At 45.7% G+C, this 16,059-nt stretch overlaps 1 protein-coding gene across 1 annotated transcript in view; it reads left to right on the plus strand.

The window, feature by feature from the left end:
- Positions 1-16,059, plus strand: part of CCDC6 (coiled-coil domain containing 6) — a 57,784-nt gene that overhangs the window by 12,798 nt on the left and 28,927 nt on the right. Inside the window, exons 2-3 of the mRNA XM_015819569.1 lie at positions 5,854-6,003; positions 14,167-14,295. Of these exons, the coding sequence (XP_015675055.1) occupies positions 5,854-6,003; positions 14,167-14,295 (279 nt within the window). The remainder of the gene's footprint in view (positions 1-5,853; positions 6,004-14,166; positions 14,296-16,059) is intronic.

Here is a 16,059-nt window from a genome sequence, read left to right on the forward strand (position 1 = left end):
CCCCCCCCCCCCCCGCCACCCAGTTTCCCTGATGCCCTGTCTTCCCACACCAAATCTAGCGGGTGGATTGGGACTGCCACCATCAGGCCCTTTCTGGAGGAATTTGGGAGGACCTCACAGAAGCCAACAACTCCTTAGCCCATTTTTACCCTCTTGAGTTCCTGCCTGTGTGACTGTGTCAGAGAGAGAAACTAGTGTGAAGGTTGAATTTCCCTACAGAGTCCTCGCCAAATGCCGGATGAACTCCAAGACTAATGAAAGTGTAAGCCTCTGGAGGCCCATTCCAGCTTTGTAAACACAAAATAATCCTCCCTTCCCCTTGATCTTATTATGCCTTCTCAATATGAAAGCAAGTATTACAGCTTCAGGCTGTGGGTTGTCCGTTTTTTGTTTTCTTTTAAACCCATGTGCCCAGCCTAAACATACAAGGAACGGTTGCTGGAATTGGGCAGGTCTAGTTTAACAAAGAGAAGGACGAGGGGGGACATGATAGCAGTATTCCAATCTCTCAGGGGCTGCCCCAAAAAAGAGGGAGTCAAGCTATTCTCCAAAGCGCCTGAAGGCAGGACAAGAAGCAACAGATGGAAACTCATCAAGGAGAGAAGAACCTAGAACTAAGGAGAAACTTCCTGACAGTTAGAACAATTAACCAGTGGAACAACCTGCCTCCAGAAGCGGTGAATGCTCCAACCCTGGAAGTTTTTAAGAAGAGACTGGACAGCCAATTGTCTGAAATGGTATAGGGTTTCCTGCCTGAGCAGAGGGTTGGACTAGATGACCTCCAAGATCCCTTCCAACTTTATTATTATTATTATTATTATTATTAATTATTATTATTATTATTATTATTATTATTATTATTATTATTATTATTATTATTATTATTATTATTATTATTATTATTATTATTATTATTTTTGAACCTTTGCTAGGCAAAGGAGTCTTTCCAGAGGGAGTCAGAGGATCTGTATGGGGGCCTATCAGGATCCCAGATCCTGCTCAGAATCATCCAGAGTTTGCCTGGCTTTTGAGGTTCCTCCTTGGAGCTCGGCTTGGGGCAGCCACCCAGTCATACTGTCATGGTTCCAACATGAAACTCTTCCAAAGAACTTCGAGGCATTGTTTACCTTAAAGAATCTTTATTTTGAGTAGCATAGCATGGGCAGTGCATAATCGAAGCCAAAAACTGAATTCCCCTCCCCTGAGCACATACTGTAGTATCAAAGCACAATTCCCTCCTCCAGTTAACAGTCATAAATCACATTCCCCAATTAGCTTGAAGCGCAGGCCTCTTCTCCAGTTCTCCAGCCCGCCAATTCCTTATCAGTTCTGGTTACAATAACCTTGTTTCTCACGCTAGGTCTAGTGTTGTTATGTCTAGCTGGACTCTAGTTCACATCCCCCCCTCCCAGCATCATCTTAACTCTAAAAGTGAAAGGGGAAAAAGATGGCCACATTTCCCTCTGTTGTCAATGCAAAAACATCCGATGTCAGCAGCACTGACACATAGTGCATTGGCGTCTCAAGTCGCGTTCCTGTAGAATATTCCTTCTTTTTTTTCCCCTTTCCTTTCTTTTTCCCTTCATTTTAGTCCTGTTGGTTTCCATGCTTCTTGAAAAGCTTTGGCAAATCCTTCTTGCACTTCTTTGTAAGCCTTTTTCGCCTCAGCTTTGTGTCCTCCCACTTTGCAGCCTGAATGCTTTGGGGAGAAGCCCCCCCCTCTGAAGATTTTACCCTTGCCGGGGCTCATTAAGTGAACTCCGTGCAGGGCCTCGGCCCACGTGGGAGCAGCCCTTCCAGCGATGCCCCCCCCCCCCGGAGGCCTTTCGGCTTCCTCTAGGGCTGCCGGCAAGGGGTTGCCTGGGTTTGATGCTGTCTGCTGCTCCGGAGAGGACCTGAGCCGTCTGTCTCTAGAGGGGAAATTCCCGGGCTTCGGCTGGGCTGCCTTTTGCCCTGGAGAAATAGCTGGATCAAAGGTTGCCTTACTTAACTACTAATCCGGGCAAGAAGCAGCGGGGTCAAATCCCCTCTGGCCATCCAGAGTCTTCTTCTGTGCCACCTTTCCATCTCCACCACTCACTGAGCCAGACTGTCCAGTTTGTTCTGCATCTTTTGAGTTTTTGGAAAGAAGAGATTTGCAATAAACATCCTTTGAGGCCTTGTTCTTTGGTCCGGGACTTAAGTTTCTCCACCTCCTTAATAATAATAATAATAATAATGATGATGATGATGATGATGATGATGATGATGATGATGATGATGATGATGATGGAAGGGACATTGGAGGTCATCTAGTTCAACCCCCTGCTCAGGCAGGAAACCCTATACCATTTCAGACAAATGGCTGTCCAGTCTCTTCTTAAAAACTTCCAGTGTTGGAGCATTCACCGCTTCTGGAGGCAGGTTGTTCCACTGGTTAATTGTTCTAACTGTCAGGAGGTTTCTCCTTAGTTCTAGGTTGCTTCTCTCCTTGATTAGTTTCCATCCATTGCTTCTTGTCCTGCCTTCAGGTGCTTTGGAGAATAGCTTGACTCCCTCTTCTTTGGGGCAGCCCCTGAGATATTGGAACACTGCTATCATGTCCCCTCTCGTCCTTCTCTTCATTAAACTAGCCAGGGGTAGACAACCTTAGCTCTTTTATGACTCGTGGACTTCAACTCCCAGAATTCCTGAGTCAGCATGGCTGGTTCAGGAACTCTGGGTATTGAAGTCCACAAGTCATAAAAGAGCCAAGGCTGCCTACCCCTGCCCTATACTATTTCAGACAAATGACTGTCCAGCCTCTTGTTAAAAACTTCCAGTGTTGGAGCATTCACCGCTTCTGGAGGCAGGTTGTTCCACTGGTTAATTGTTCTAACTGTCAGGAAGTTTCTCCTTAGTTCTAGGTTGCTTCTCTCCTTGATTAGTTTCCACCCGTTGCTTCTTGTCCTGCCTTCAGGCGCTTTGGAGAATAGCTTGACTCCCTCTTCTTTGGGGCAGCCCCTGAGATATTGGAACACTGCTATCATGTCCCCCCTCGTCCTTCTCTTCGTTAAACTAGACATACCCAATTCCAGCAACCGTTCCTTATATGTTTTAGTCTCCAGTCCCCTAATCCTCTTTGTTGCTCTTCTCTGCACTCTTTCCAGAGTCTCAACATCTTTTTTACATCCTTCCAGCACTGCTTCTCCTGAGGTGTGTTTTTCTGCACGGACGATTAATCGTTCCCTCCCCTCCCCTCACTTCTGCAGCCATAAGAAGGAATAAAAGATGGCAGAGGCGTAATTGCAATCAAATGCTGAGTTCTGTTCTCTGCACTGCTGCATCTAGTGCTGCTAGTCTAGGATTTTAAAGCCGCGGTTCACCGAAGATGTCAGAATGACCTTTCCTGCAGTTGACAGCAAATCATAACATGAATTGTACATCTCTCGCAAAGCTTGAGAGAAATGTTGGTTTTGTATGAATCAGATCCTGCTCCCAGCAGGAGGTTCACAGTGTCCTATTCCCCCTTCCTCCTCCACACACACACACACACACACACACACACACACACACACACACACACACACACACACACACTAATCCAGCTGTTCTCCTAGTTCTCTAAAACTAAACCTTCCAGACCAGATTTGGAGATCCTGGATGTGAGTTCCAAAGAGAAGATTAAATAAAAACCTAACAGTGCTATAACTGTGGTCTGGCTCCAGTGAGTTATTTCCTGTGTCGACGGGGTCACAATGGTTTAGTAGAGGAACCAGCTTTTCCAGAGCTCTCTAAAGGTTTTTCACATACTATTTTTTCTCTTACACCTTTGTGTGTCTGTCCATCCATCCATCCATCATCTGTCCTTTCCCATCATGTATATCCCCCCCCTTTCCCCCGAGCTGTCCTATACCTCGTGCGGTTTGTGCTTTTAATTTGCGAGGGGTAATCGTAACTTAATTGGTTTAATTGTAATAGCAGTTCGATCCAGTCCTGCCAACTTGGCTTCCCATCCCTTTCTCTCTGTCGTAATCTTTCACCTTGCTCTTCCTTCTCTGTGCCCTACAGGCAAGGCTGTAGGGCATAGATCTCTTTCCCGTCTGTTGCCATCGCGCAGAGATCATTTGCGGGCATTTCCTGAGATCCAAGGAAAGCGCAGACTTCTCACGTTTTGTTCGACATTTCATTTTCTAGCCAGTTGGGCTGCTTTGGTTCTGTTTAAACGGCTAAGCTGAGTTAAGTGACCCTTGTGCTCAGATGCTCCTGGTCCCATCGGTGTTGCAACTGCCTGGCAAAACCAGATTGGCAGGTTGAACTGTTGCACCAATTAAGATCCGCTACAGACCAGGAAAGGAGTTGGGTACGGGTGGAGCAGCTTGTACGGAAGCCACAGCTTGGCTCCCTTGTTCGTGGTTTGTTCATGCTTTGAAGTTTGCTTTTAACTTTATAATAATAATAATAAAGTTGGAAGGGACCTTGGAGGTCATCTGGTCCAACCCCCTGCTCAGGCAGGAAACCCTGTACCATTTCAGACAAATGGCCGTCCGGTCTCTTCTTAAAAACTTCCAGCGTTGGCGCATTCACCGCTTCTGGAGGCAGGTTGTTCCACTGGTTAATTGTTCTAACTGTCAGGAAGTTTCTCCTTAGTTCTCTCCTTCATTAGTTTCCTTCCGTTGCTTCTTGTCCTGCCTTCTTGACTGCAAGAGAGCATTTATGGTGCCGGGGTCGCTGTCTTTCCTCCGTGGCAGCTTAGAACAGCGGCCTAGTCCAGGGGTAGGCCACCTTGGCTCTTTTATGACTCGTGGACTTCAACTCCCAGAATTCCTCAGCCAGCATGGGGGAACTATGGCCCCTTCATGACTCATGGACTTCAACTCCCAGAATTCCTGAGCCAGCCATGCTGAGGGGAAAGGGAGAGGTTTCCAAGCTGAGTCCTGCTGGCTCAGGAATTCTGGGGGTTGAAGTCCACGAGTCATAAAAGAGTCAAGGTGGCCTACCCCTGGATTAGGTGAACCAACAGGCCCAAAATCCCTAGGGTGCTTCTGTGGCTAATGAGGGGGAGGGTGTTTTTTCACTCCACCCCAGACCTTGCTTATTAGGAAATCCCAGGGCTGTGGAGTAGATGGTGTGTATATGGTGGGAGGGAGAGAAAACATTTTGAGGAAAACAACAGAAAGTAGCTACAGTAGACTTGCCTGGAAGCAGCCAGGTAGAAATACCCCAATAGGTAGGAGTAGAGATCGCATTGAATTTAGACAGTGGGGGGGGGATGATGGGGACTGTAGTCCGACCCACCTGGAGAGGATTGGTCTACACCAGGGGTGGCCACCTTGGCTCTTTTATGACTCGTGGACTTCAACTCCCAGAATTCCTGAACCAGCCACGCTGAGGGGAAAGGCAGAGGTTTCCAAGCAGAGCCATGCTGGCTCAGGAATTCTGGGAGTTGAAGTCCACCAGTCATAAAAGAGCCAAGGTTGCCTACCCCCTGTCCTAAGTCCTCCTGTTCTAAGCGGTGAGCCTCCTAGACCAGGGGTAGGCCACCTTGGCTCTTTTATGACTCGTGGACTTCAACTCCCAGAATTCCTGAGCCAGCATAGCTCAGTTTGGAAACCTCTCCCTTTCCCCTCAGCACGGCTGGCTCAGGAATTCTGGGAGTTGAAGTCCACGAGTCACAAAAGAGCCAAGGTGGCCTGCCCCTGGCCTAGGCCCTCCGTGAACAGGATGGTGTCCATGCTGGCAGCAGCAAAGAGATGGGGCTTGGGTTTTCCTGACAGACCTTGTGGCTTCTCCCAGCCTTGTTGAGTTGAATGGCAGCAGAAGCTTAGGTGGGGGAAGCATACAGATCTCTCCCAGACCAGCCACCTGGCTCTGAGTGTGGTGTTTCTCTTCCAGCAAGCACGAGCGGAGCAAGAAGAAGAATTTATCAGTAATACCCTGTTTAAGAAGATCCAAGCTTTGCAGAAGGAGAAGGAGACGTTGGCTGTGAATTATGAAAAGGAGGAAGAATTTCTCACTAACGAACTGTCAAGGAAGCTGATGCAGGTATGTCTTCTTAATAATAATAATAATAATAATAATAATAGTAATAATGTTGGAAGGGACCTTGGAGGTCATCTAGTCCAACCCCCTGCTCAGGCAGGAAACCCTATGCCAGTGATGGCGAACCTTTTAGAGACCGAGTGCCCAAACTGCAACCCAAAACCCACTTATTTATCGCCGGGTGCCAGGTGGGCGTGGCCCACTGGGTGGGCGTGGCTGTGGTGGTCATGGCAGACTGGGTGGGAGTGGCCAAGGTGGGCGCGGTCACCTCGATGTTGCTCGTGGGGAGGGATGCCTGTGGGGGCCGGGCAGGGTTGGGGGAGATCCAGGGGGTCTCTGGCAGGTGGGGTGGTGGGCAGGAGGCTCGTCCTGCGGGGTGAGGCGAGGCAGGGCAGGGTGCCATTGCCACGGGGCAAGGCGAGGCAGAGGCCGGGGTGGCTGCTGTCTGGCACCATCGGCCCCCACACACAGAGGCCAGCGAGCGCATGGGGGCCGACGGTGTCCGTCAGCAGCCACAGCCTGCCGGCCACTCGACCGGCGCACTCTGGGGCTCCGCAGCCCGCCGCCAGCAGTTCTGAGCTGGATGGATGGCTGACAGCTGAGGAGGTGATGCAGTGGGTCGTGCCCGGGAAAAGGAGAGTATGTGAGGCCGGAAGGGATGGGGTGGGGGGTAGGGAAACCATCCGTGCTGGGATGCATCCGGCCATATGGGACCTCGGCAAGTTAGCGGGTGGCTGGTTGAAGAGGGACGGTTTCCATCTCTGGGGCATGGTCCGCGTGCCTGCAGAGAGGGCTCTGAGTGCCACCTCTGGCACGCGTGCCATAGGTTCGCCACCACTACCCTATACTATTTCAGACAAATGGCTGTCCAGTCTCTTCTTGAAAACTTCCAGTGTTGGCGCATTCGCCGCTTCTGGAGGCAGGTGGTTCCACTGGTTAATTGTTCTAACTGTCAGGAAGTTTCTCCTTAGTTCTAGGTTGCTTCTCTCCTTCTATTTTCCCCCCTTCCCAAAACAAGAACTGCTCGGGCCATTCTCCTTTTTAGATAGGGAATGCATTTGTTATCACTGGGATCCCCGTTTCAGACCCTTCAGCAGCAGATAATTAGAACGAAATAATCAAAAAGGGTTCTGTCAAGGAAAAATGTCCTAACTGCCATTATCGGCTAAATATTCCAAACGGGTAAACTAACCAAGGGAAAGAAGATAGTTGCAAAAAAAAAAAAATCTTTTTTTTTTAAATTAGAGGCCATTTCCAAAAATTAAAGGAAAAAGGCTTTTTCAAAATCGTGTAGTAAAATGACTAATATTTGATTTGTGGGGTGCGAATTACCCCAAGATCCCATTCAGTGGGACAAGTCAGTTCAACCCTGTGTTGTTTGTGCTCCTATGCCAAGATTCCCCCAGAACCAGGGGGTAGGCCACCTTGGCTCTTTTATGACTCGTGGACTTCAACTCCCAGAATTCCTGAGCCAGCCATGCTGAGGGGAAAGGGAGAGGTTTCCAAGCTGAGCCATGCTGGCTCAGGAATTCTGGGAGTTGAAGTCCACGCGTCATAAAAGAGCCAAAGTTGCCTACCCCTGCCCCAGACGGCCCAATGAATCTAATGCAAGGTTGGGTACCTGTGAGATGGACTTCCAAGTCCCAGAATTTCCCTGCCCAGGTTAGCTTAGGGCTGGGAAAATCTGGGAATCTTAAAACAAGTGCCAAGTTTGAAAAAAGTGATCAAGCGACTCTGATTCAGTGCATGGATTGAGCAGATTCTGCCCAAAGGGGTGATGTGTTTAATTTGCTTTGGAATTTGCCTTGGATCAACTCTTTGTATGTCCCTTCACACTTCACCAACTGCAGAACATGTATCTCTGTGTGTGTGTGTGTGTGTGGTATGTTTTGACTTCCAAGGCTGCGATGGGGAACTGCTACGGTGTTTATATATCCTTCTTGGTCTCTTGACAGTCCAATCTATATTTTTTGCTTCCAGTTTCCACTAGGAATGCCCTCCATTTAAATCAGTGTTTCTCAACCTTGACAATTTTAAGGCATGTGGACTTCAACTCCCAGAATTCCACAGCCAGATTTAAATAATGTTGTATATCCAAGTAGCAAGGTTCAGATGATACTATCCAGAACCCAAAAAGGCAAAGAACAACAGCTCCTCCTCCTCCTCCTCCCACTCTTGAGTCGAGGCCTTTTACAATTTTTGAAAGCAGAGTTTACCTGTACCTTCAATTTGGGGAATATTCCCTTTTTTTTGTAACAAGTTTTATTAATTTATCAATTTTTACAACCAAGTAATTAGGAAACATCGTGGAGATAGGGTAACCCATAGTCCAGCAACAGAGTCATTCATGTCAATCAAAGATTACATCACTAAAGGTTCCCTCTCTATTTCCCTTAATTATTGCATCATATTCAATTTAATGCATTTCTTAATAAAGCTCAAATCAATCAATACATTTATGAAGACAATTTTAGTGATAGGTATCCAAGTCCTGATTTTGAGTGTGGCTTAATTCCAATTAAGAATACTCCTTAGTATCAACCAAATTGAAAAAGTTGCCCGGAAATAGATAACTTATTTAGGCAACAGAACAATATTACATTCAGATAGATAAAATGTGTATTTTGGATATTAGATTTCATTGTGAATTGAGATAAGGGAAATCTTGGTTACCTAAGGGCTTGAACATTATAACTATCAAAGGTTAAATTGGAATATTGATGAGAAACTAAAAATGGGGTAAAAATTAAGAACAGGACATGGATTGTTTGTGAAGATTGAATGTAATTAAGGTACGCATAAGCATAAAAAAATATTGATAAATGTAATCGTGATGTTTTGATTGAGCTGGTATAATTAGAAATGTGCTAGCTTGAATACGAGACAGTAAATGTTAAGGGGAAAAAGAGAAGAAATATTTGATGTTGCAACTTGAGATTTGCACTAAAGATTTTGTTATCGAACTATTGATTAACCCAGTCGCCACTTAAATGTAAAATTGGAAAATTAATAAAATATCATTAGAAAACGTTGCCAGGCTTTGCTGCTTCATAGGCATGTTCAAACCCTTCTGCGGCTACTCAGGGTCCCTGGGGACCCCCTTTCTGTGTCCACACACCACGTTTGCTCAGGTGTGACAGGAAGCAAAGACATGAACCTCGAACCTGTTGTGACCAGACGCACATGCCTTGGTTCATCACAAAGAGGTGCATTGCAGAGAGCAAAACTAACAGATTCTGGGTTTTTCTCTGGAGGATGAGCTGGGCTCCTAGATTGCTTAGAGCAGTGTTTCTCAACCTTGACAATTTTAAGGCATGTGGACTTCAACTCCCAGAATTCCACAGCCAGCATTGCTGGCTGTGGAATTCTGGGAGTTGAAGTCCACATGCCTTAAAATTGTCAAGGTTGAGAAACACTGGCTTCGAGAACCTTGGATTCTCTTCGAAAATCCTGCAGGGGATGGTGTTGCATCAGCTGTTCGTCTCTGTTTTTCTACTGCCTTCTAATCTCTTACTCTTATTTTAATTGGCTTATTTCTCACTTTGCGAATTAGCCCCATTTGGGTTTCAGCCAACCTAGAGGTAGAAATGTTTTCTGTTGTTGTTTTTTTGCAACTGTTGTTAGATTTGAGGTTTTGTTTTCAACTGGATCGACATTGTTGCAACCGTTCCAAGGGTTTGTTTACTACATGCGTAAAATTAGCTACTGTGTTTTCAAAAACTCTTTGTTCTTCCTGAATCATTCAAAAAGTACTTCTGGTACTTTGAGATCTGATATTTTTTTTATTGTTTGAACAGTTACGGGAACCAGGATCTGTTTTGAGAGTTTAGGTGCAGATCTTGTGGCTTTGAAAGCGAGAATCTGTGTTTTGGGGTTCTCCTGGTTTTTTGCAGGATTTTCCTTGCTAAAGAGCTTCGGAAAAGTCAGAAGTGTGTTATGCTCTTTGTAACATTTTTTAATATTTTATAAAAATATTAGCCAGCTTTCAATCTGAGAGACTGTTTATTTCTTTGTTGTTGTTAGTTACGAAGTCGTGTCCCACCCATCGCGACCCCATGGACAACGTTCCTCCAGGCCTTCCTGTCCTCGACCATCTTCTGGAGTCCATTGAAGCTCACGCCTACTGCTTCCGTGACTCCATCCAGCCACCTCCTTCTCTGTCGTCCCCTTCTTCTCTTGCCCTCCATCTTTCCCAGCATCAGGCTCTTCTCCAGGGAGTCCTTCCTTCTCATTAGGTGGCCAAAGGACTTGAGTTCCAACTTCAGGATCTGGCCTTCTAAAGAGCAGTCGGGGTTGATCTCCTCCAGGACTGACCGGTTTGATCGCCTTGCAGTCCAGGGGACTCTCAGGAGTCTTCTCCAGCACCAGAGTTCAAAGGCCTCCATTCTTTGGCGCTCAGCCTTTCTTATGGTCCAACTTTCACAGCCATACTTTGCACCTGGGAAAACCATGGCCTTGACTATACGTACTTTTGTTGACAGGGTGATGTCTCTGCTTGTTAGTATGCTGTCTGTTTCCAAATGTTTATATGTTAGAGGAGAGAAATATTATGGCTTAATTTGCCCTTGTCTGCTCATCTAGCAACTCTCTGGGGACTGTCCACCTGTGTCTCTCCCTGTCATTTCTTTCTTTTGAGGTGTTTAGTGCTGTTCAGTCCATGTGTGCACATAAACTAATGGAAAAAGTTGCTTGAGTCTATAAAATTCTTTCAAGAGAACTTTATTAGATAAATAGAATTCAATTATTGAGTAAGGCAATGGATTTGTCTCTCCCCCCTCCCCCCAATAGGTGTCAAAACATTATGTTGTTCTGTGTAGAAGTGTGGCGCCTGGGATATATTGTCCTTGGAGGACCACTTCGTTCTTTTAGCTTTCAGTAGCAGCATCGTTGGTTCCATAATGTTCTGCAAAGATATTGTGAGCCCCTGTTGGCAGGCACCTTGGAATGAAAGACCCTTGTTAGCAGAAGAGGTGAAAGGTGAGGAAGGAAATGATTCTAGAATAAAAACATTCATGAAGCTGGAGCCACGAGATATTTTGAGTATAAGAGGGTCTCCCTTGTGACCCTCAGCTGTTTGCGTTGTGACGTCTATTTGATGTTTCCAACCTCCAGATCTCTTGCAAGCCCTGGTGGATTTGCACCTGGCACCAATTCTTCTTCCTCCTCCTCCTCCTCCTCCTCCTCCTCCTCCTCCTCCTCCACCTCCTCCTCCTCCTCCTCCTCCTTCTGCCATATCCGTTATCGGACGTTGGCGATCATGTTGGCGATCCTGTTTTTATCAGCAGCCGTACGAAAAAGTGCTGCTGAGTTTTGTCCAAACCAGTCCTTTAGATTCTGAAGCCACCATGTTCTTCTTCTGCCTGGACCTCATTTGCCTTCAATCTTTCCCTGGAGGATTAAATGGAGAATGCCGTATTTTTCTGGGTGTCGCATCACACGTTCGAAATATTCTAATTTTCGTTTTTTAATTGTTTTGATGATTTCCCTTGGCTTTCCCAGGTGGCTTATCACCTCCTCATTTCTGATCTTGTCAACCCAGCTTATACGTAACAGCCGCCTATAAATCCACATTTCGAATGCTTCTAGTCTCTTCAGGTGGCCTTCTGTCGGAGACCAACTCTCTACTCCATAGAGCAGGATAGAAAAAATATAGCATCTGACAAGCCTGATTTTCAGTCTTAGGCTTATGTTGTGACTGCAGAAGACCTTTTTTCATTTTGAAGAATGCTGTTCAAGCTTTCTCTATCCTTGTCTTTACTTCAACGGTCATGTCCCAGCTTTCGTGTAAATTAGAACCGAGATGCGTGATCCTTTCAACCAATTCCTTTAGACGTGGTTAGAACTCTCCCAAGCAAGGTTTATCTCTTGATTTGGTATCCAGCTGCTGCTTATTACTTTGAAAGTTGTTTTGCTTAGCTTTACAGAATTACGGGTTACTCTGCGTCCTTCTCAGAGATTTTGAGAAGTTGATTTCACAAAGCAGTTTTGGGAAAATGGACAGCTGGATTTCCAGCCCTACACAATAAGGCAGACTGGAAGGAGTCCTTCAGTATTTGCTATCCTCCTCACTCAGAAATATTCAGCCTTTGCTTGAACTTGTCTCCAGTTCAGACTGCGGCACAGATGGAGGACGTCAACTCTGAAAAGTGAGATGGGCTTGTTTGATCTCCGCCAGTTCTGAGTTAAAGTATTTATCGAGGATGTCTGGATGATAAGACCAGTCTTGTATGTCTCTTTTTGGAAAGAACCAGAGCAGAATACTTGCTTTTAAAGTGACATCAACTTTAAAAAAAAAAAGGAACAGATGACTAGACCTATTGAATAGAATGTCTAAAGATTAAATATATTCTTAACTATGATTAAAAAGAATAAGAAATTTGAGAAAATAAATACTATTAATCTAGGAGGGATATATCTTCTAAGTACTATGTTATTTTTTATGTTCCGTTACTCCTGCTTTCTTCTCTTCTTTTTTATTTTTTATTTCTTTTTCATTCTTCTTCTTTTCCCCTTTCTTTTTACTCTTTTATCCATTACTTAAGAAACGTAAAAATGTGAGATGGCTTATATGGAAAAAAATAGAATTAAGTCTTGTCAATGTAAATGTAACTAGTCGCTGAGAAAACCTTTACCAGCAAGAATATTTAGAATTTGGCGGGAGAAATAAACTAAAATAAGGATTGGAACAGGATCGACGATAAGGCAATCCAAATTACTGAAAAGAAAAGAAATGTACGAATACGATGATTATTTTTTAGGAATATTGGAAAAAAATATATACTAAATTGTCATTTATTAAAACAATAAGAATTGTATTAACTCAATGTTTGCAAAAATGGATGTTTCGAGGAAAGAGGAAATCAACTAAAATTAATATATGGAATACAGACTATAGAAATCAATGGTTAAGGAGTGTTTTTACAAATGTAACCCAGACAACACACTGTTTATCAATTATTGAGTGACTTATGCTTGTAAAAAAAATTAATAAAAAATATAATACATAACTCTTCCTTGGCACAGCTGGCAGGCTCCACTCTGCAGCGCCTTGCAAGAGCAGCCCAGGTGTTTCAGAAAACAGGTGGAGGCAGGAATCCCCACAGAGAGGCCAGATGTTCCAGCTGAAGTTACCCTTTTGGTCATATGTCCTGCTGGTGATCTAGCCTGTGCCTATTCAGACAGGCAGTATAAAGGCTTAGATGCAACCTGTGGATTGCATATTAAGTTCATCTCCAAGGTTCACGACAAATCACGTTTATCTTAGCATGTGGGTTCTAGGATTCGGGCACATTCAGGATGCTTTCTCTGCAACCAGCAAAGAAAGGCTTGGATGATTTTAGGTGTGAAAAAATACACCAGAGACTTTGGAGAGGAACCCGCTGTGAGGTTCCCCTCTGGATATTTAGGAGCATGATAAAAAATGAACCCCAGGGGAAAGCCTGTTAAAGACGGGTTGCGCTAGAAGATCAGGAGATAGGGATGCCCAATAGTGTCCTGTGTTATGCAGGAGAAGAAATATGTGGAAGTCAGAAAAAAGTTAACAAAGCCAGAATAGAGCTAGAAGGGACCTTGGAAGTTTTCTAGTCCAACCCCCTCTTCAAGCAGGAGACCCTATACCAGGGGTAGGCAACCTTGGCTCTTTTAGGACTCGTGGACTTCAACTCCCAGAATTCCTGAGCCAGCATGGCTCAGCTTGGAAACCTCTCCCTTTCCCCTCAGCATGGCTGGCTCAGGAATTCTGGGAGTTGAAGTCCACAAGTCATAACAGAGCCAAGGTTGCCTACCCCTGACCTATACCATTTCAGACAGGTGGCTGCCCAGTCTTTTCGTAAAAACCTCCTTGAGCCTCATCCTTGCATGAAATGTCTAGAAATCCAATTTGCTCTAGATCGCTATATTTTGTCTCTATTTGTAGAAAACTTACCTGTTCCAGTAAGAAGTAGAAATTTCTTACAGTAGTGAAGTCAGCCCCTTCAGAAGAAACAAAAGCATTTTCTGCCTGGAAGTGCTTCAGACATTATGTGCCCTTCCTGTTTATCGTTAAGGCTGCATTTCACTTCCAATCTGGGTTTGACCAGGGCCAGATTTCGTGTACTGATGTCAAAACGTTGGTTTGCTGCTGCAAAACGCTGACCCTTTGGGCTTTGACATCTCTCCCGATCTTAGCTGCAGCATGAGAAGGCAGAGCTGGAGCAGCACCTGGAGCAGGAGCAGGAGTTCCAAGTCAACAAGTTGATGAAGAAAATTAAAAAACTGGAAAACGACACCATTTCGAAGCAGCTCACTCTGGAACAGGTAAGTCACACAGGCCGGAGAACGTCGGCAGCGATGTGGGGGTGTGTGTGTGGTCTGGTGGCCAGCACACCTTGCAGCCCAGCTTTTGAGGGAGACGAAACATTCCTCTTGGGGGGAATTGATTCCCCATCTATGAGGAGATGAGCTGGGAAGGCTGAAGGAAAGGTGCTGGTCTGGAGGGAGGCTAAGTGGAGGATTATGCTTAAGGAAAAGTCCAGAGGAAAGGCAGCCCCTGAAGACCCATTAAGACAGGGATTTTCAACCAGGGGTACGGGGACCACCTGTGGTACATTGGCACCTGGCAGGTGGTACACGACCATCCTAGAAAAGTGGTAGCGGGGGAGGGGAATGAGCTGAACCGGTGGCAGCACCGCACAAGCCTGAGCGAGAGATGGCTGGAGCTGCAGGGCTGTCAGGGCTCAGTGGAAGCGCCAGGATCAGTGCCGCTTTCCAGCTGATCGGCGCTTCTTTGGGGCTGTCAGGGCTCAGCGGAAGTGCCAGGATCAGTGCCAGGCTCCAGTTGGAGCTCGGCGCTGATCCTGGTGCTTCTGCTGAGCCCTGAAGAAGCACCAATCAGCTGGAAAGCAGCACTGATCCTGGTGCTTCTGCTGAGCCCTGAAGAAGCGCCAGGATCAGCTGGAATGTTGTAGCCTCTCCAGGGTCTTGTGATTTACATTCAGATGCTTGGCAACTGATTCATATTTATGACGGTCACAGTGTCCCAGGGTCAGGTGAAGTGACCAAAACCTGCTGCAACCACCCAGCAGACGGGGGGAATAAAAACCAAACACCCCCCCACCCCACCCCCGCTGCCAATCCTCAACAGAAATGCTCACAACAATGAAAACCTTGGATAGGAGGAAGAGCGCCACTGGGCGGGCAGGCAGGTGTCTTGCTCGGCTGTGCCTTGGGGGGCACTTTTTTCAGTACCATTGTAACTTCGAACAGTCATTAAGCGAACTGTTGTAAGTCGAGGACTACCTGTACTTTATCACTTTTTTCCTCTTTTTTTTTGTTCATCAAGTTTTTGACACCTTGCCAGGCGACTGGTGGTACTCGTATGTTGCCCTATCCTAAAAGTGGTACAATGGGTGAAAAGGTTGAAAAGCCCTGCATTAAGAGACAAGGAGGGGACAGTAGCTGGGCTCCTTCATAGCAATTTGTCAGAGCAGCTGACTTCATGTAGGGAATGAGGTGATAGCTTTCCCTTCTCCTTAGTAATAAAGCACGAGGAGAAATTTGACAGATGCCTCCTTAAATATGCTAATTGGTGACACGAACTTGAAATTTAAAAAGTGGTTTTTTCTTCCTCTTCTGTGGTGCCGATTCTGCCCCTTTGTTTTGCCTTTATATTTCTTCCATTTGTTAAAATTTATTTGCCGCCTATCTAGCCCCGAGGCTACTCTGGGCGGCTTACAACAGTAAAAAAAAAAAAGGAAGAAATGAAAAGAGCTCGATCAGCGCAGAAGTAAGGTAATAAAGCAATAAAATAAACAACGAAGAAGAACACGAGGGGCAATGCAACGATATGATTGTCATAAAAGAAAAGTCATAAAAGAAAAGCAGACAGGTAGAGAGCAGAGGGCAAGAAGTCCGCCATCCATCCAGCAGCAATCTTCAGCTGCTAAATATAACTTTATACTCAAGATCAAATCTTGCATTGTCGATTGGAATGACTTTGTGGGATGTTGTAATGGGATGTGAGAAAGGGCGAGGAAGTGCTGCCTAGGGAACAGTTAGATAAAAGAGGGCCTAGCCTGCAGC

This window comes from Protobothrops mucrosquamatus, unplaced genomic scaffold (assembly GCF_001527695.2).
Source record: "Protobothrops mucrosquamatus isolate PMUCROS unplaced genomic scaffold, P.Mucros_1.0 scaffold953, whole genome shotgun sequence".
NCBI lineage: Eukaryota > Metazoa > Chordata > Lepidosauria > Squamata > Viperidae > Protobothrops > Protobothrops mucrosquamatus.